General features: G+C 41.1%; 1 protein-coding gene across 1 annotated transcript; it reads left to right on the plus strand.

The window, feature by feature from the left end:
* The first annotated feature begins 1,323 nt into the window (after positions 1–1,323).
* LOC131034920 (G-type lectin S-receptor-like serine/threonine-protein kinase At2g19130) lies at positions 1,324–3,675 on the plus strand. The gene has a single exon (XM_057966529.2). It carries the CDS (start codon positions 1,324–1,326, stop codon positions 3,673–3,675), a length of 2,352 nt encoding a protein of 783 aa, XP_057822512.2.
* Positions 3,676–3,896: the final 221 nt, after the last annotated feature.

Consider the following 3,896-nt stretch of genomic DNA (forward strand, 5'->3'; position numbering starts at 1 on the left):
ATCTCCACTTTATGAATTTTTTTATGCGAGTATCAAACAAGGCCTACTAGGAGGACTCATCGTCTTGCATTATTACTCCCTAAGTTGCACTTAAGGAGGTGTTAGTGTAAATAGAGTCTAATGCATGTAGTTAGCTAATCACCTTACTAAGATTGACTTATTCACACCTAGCTTAAGTATACTTAGGCTATTTAATATTTTTGTCTCACTTTATAGCATTGAGACATGTGTCCTCATCACTTGAGACACCTCTTCTATACATCTCAAATAATTTCTCACATACTTGTCAAGTGAGCTCACAAATATACTTTCTTTGGATGGTTAGACATAGCTTCAGTCCTACCTCATCTAACTTTCCTATATATGCAAGACATCTATTTATTCTTCATATATTTTTCATCCATATTATAGTTTATCCTTTGTGTTTATCATTTCACTAGTGCAAGATCATTTTGATTCTTTTAGATTCCCGACTTACTCGAACATAAAATGCTATGACCATGTAGTTGGATAAAAATGCTTCATAATAAAGAATTGGATTGTGTATTCTCCATAGATAAGTTTGGAATATAATATTGCAATTTTGTAATAAAAGAGGACTAGATTTTTGTTCCCTTTTTTTGTCATGCAATGAGTATTCCTTTATACATATTTTTTTTTTAACGAATGACAATCAACAAAACTACATGTTCAAAAATATTTTATAAATATAATTAATTACAACATAATATTAACTTGAGCATCTTTAAGGTTACTCTAATACAAGTATTATTTAATCATACATTGAATTTAGGAACATTTACTTAGATCTGAATAGAAAAATATATGGAAGATGACAATTGGATACATAAGTTTAAATTATTCCAGAAGCAATGAATATCAACATTTGCATCTCTCATAACAGTGCATTCATCATAGAGTAAATAACCATAGGCAGACGAGAATTTTTGTTTAATAATCTTCTAAAGTTTAGTTCTTACTAATAGTAAACGAACAATTCGGCTAAAATGTCGGATGGAGGGTGCCTAAGCAGCGCGTCCGTCTCTCGTCTTGCACAAAAGACTTCGCTTCCCAAATTCAAGTTTACAAAAGACTTGACTTCCAGTCATGGTGACTAATGAAAAAGAGCCCGCGAATAGCGAAATAATGGAGTCTGTCCAAGCTGTCAAATTGTCTCTTTCATTAGTCAAATTCCTTAGCGAAATAACGCGGGCTTGGCGGCACTAACTTGGCCATCTCGTCCATTCTGTAGCATATTTATTTTCTATTTAAATTCGAAACTATACCACAAACATAGAACGATCTACCCAAACTTCAATGACGATGAAGTTTTTGGTCTTAGTAATTACTGTGAGTATTGCAGCGCATAATTCCAGTGCTGTAATTTTGGATCGTGAATATATGCTTCGATTGGGGGATTCGCTCACTGGAAATCAGACCCTAATTTCGAAGAATGACACGTTTACATTGGGATTTTTTAGTCCCGAAGGAACAAATAATTTGTATATTGGCATCTGGTATACCCGAATCTCTCAAAACGCCACAGTTTGGGTGGCTAACAGAGAAAATCCTGTCAGAATCATGCCCGGCGTTCTGAGATTTTCGGAAGATGGTCATCTCAGATTGTTTGATGGAAAGGGCCAGTCGGTTTGGTCGACTCTTAATGGCCAGAAAGGATCACGAGCTATGATAACGGACACTGGTAATTTCATTATGCTGGACGCCTACAACAAGTCTGCGATTGTTTGGGAGAGTTTCACGCATCCGACAGATACATGGTTGCGTGGCATGAAGATGTGGAAAGGCATGACGCTAACTTCCTGGAAGAGTTCTTCGGATCCTGCAAGTGGGCTCTTCTCTATCCGAATGGACGTGTCTCCGGGAAAGACGGAGATGGTGATGTTTTATAATAACACTGTTCCATATTGGTCCAGTGGAGAATGCTCTGGGAATTATTGTACTAAGGTTCCCGAATTGCAAGCTCAGAAGAAAATTCAAGCGTCGTGTGTGAGGCTTTCTCCTTCAAGAATATACATTCATTTTGGTATTAATCCGATAGATCATACCCTCACGGGGCGGTCCGTGTTAGATGTGAACGGCAAATTACAAGTTTACTTCTGGATGGATGATGGTAGATGGAGTCTGAGGTGGTCGACATACCGAGGTCAATGCAGTGACTACGAAATCTGCGGGGCGTATGGACTTTGCAATGCGAATGATGTGTGTAGTTGTGTCCAGGGCTTCACGCCCAACAAGGACTCTCAAGGTTGGTGGTCAAGTGGCTGCTCTCGGCGAAGACCCCTGCAGTGCTCTGCCACAGAGGGCACAAACGACGAGTTCTTGGTACCCAAGAACCAGTACTTGTCCGAAAAAGAAGCTGTCATAATCAACAACGAGCCGACACAGCTAGGCTGCCAGACTGCTTGTCTCAACAATTGCTCCTGCACAGCCTTTGGTCTCGCTATTTCTGATCAAGCTATCTGTAGATTGTGGTTTGGCAATTCATTGGGAATGCGGGTTTCACTGGAGGGCCAGTCCGTCTTTATTAGGCTGGCTGCTTCTGAGTTCCGATACCCCACATCGGAGCGAAGGAACAAAACCTCAGGACTTACTATTTTACTTTCGTCCACCGCATCCTTTTTTGCTATTTCAGCTCTCCTGTTAACAGCATTTATTCTGTGGAAACGTCGAAGACTGGTGAAGAAGAACGTGGAAGAGGAGGTGCCAATTTCGCTCAAAAAGTTCAGTTACAGAGAGTTGCGAATTGCAACGCAGAATTTCAAGCATAAGTTGGGTCGCGGAGCATTCGGCTCTGTGTTCAAAGGAACTCTGCCAGACAACACGATTGTTGCGGTTGAAAGATTAGAGGGTTCCACGCAAGTAGAAAAACAATTCCGTGCGGAAATAATCACCACTGGCAGAATACAGCATGTGAATTTGGTCAGGCTGTGGGGGTTCTGCGTAGAACATTCACGAAGGTTACTGGTATATGCCTACATGCCCAACGGCTCCCTAAACTCCTTCCTCTTCTCCAAGTCGGAAGACGTGGAGAAGGTGTTGGACTGGAAGACCCGGTTTCAGATCGCACTGGGCACTGCACGAGGATTAGTTTATCTCCATGAGGAATGCAGGGATCGTATCATTCACTGCGATATTAAGCCAGAAAACATTCTCCTGGACGGTGACTTTAGCCCAAAGCTGGCAGATTTTGGGCTAGCGAAGCTAGTAGGTAGAGATTTTAGCCGAGTACTGACGACCACACGAGGAACTCGTGGGTACGTGGCTCCCGAGTGGATCTCTGGCCTTCCTATCACTCCTAAAGCGGACGTATACAGTTTTGGCATGACGCTGTTGGAAATTATATCAGGCCGAAGAAATCTGGATTTAACAGTTGAGGGTAGTAGGTTCTACTTTCCTACCTGGGCTTCATCTCAAATTCAGAGGGGAAACATATTGGGCGTTGTGGATGCAAGGATAGCAAGTGAGGTAATTATCGAAGAAGTGAGAAGAGCTGCTGTGGTTCCTGGGCTATGCATTCAAGAGGAGGAGAATCTGAGGCCAAGCATGACTGAAGTGGTAAAAATATTGGAAGGCACGATGGAGGCTTCTGTGCCACAAATTCCAAGGTCTTTACATGTCCTAGTACGTCAAGTAAACAAAGAAGGAATGGCTTAAATCACACATTCTAAGCTTATATTTCTGGAATTAAAAGTGTTAAATACTTAGAGTTGACTAACATGTTTTAGGTTTAATATGTTGCTTAGTGTATGTTGTCGCACTAAGAATACACTTTTAAGCTTAAAAGTGTTAAACGCAGTATGTGTGGTTTAAGGTTGCGAGCAATAGCTGCAATCAACATGTTTCCTACCAAGTGGTATCGTACATACAAAATAGTA

Source organism: Cryptomeria japonica, chromosome 10 (assembly GCF_030272615.1).
Source record: "Cryptomeria japonica chromosome 10, Sugi_1.0, whole genome shotgun sequence".
Taxonomy (NCBI): Eukaryota; Viridiplantae; Streptophyta; class Pinopsida; order Cupressales; family Cupressaceae; genus Cryptomeria; species Cryptomeria japonica.

What these genes read in the sequence shown, in the direction of transcription:
- LOC131034920 (XM_057966529.2), top strand. Translation starts at nt 1,324, where the DNA reads ATGAAGTTTTTGGTCTTAGTAATTACTGTGAGTATTGCAGCGCATAAT.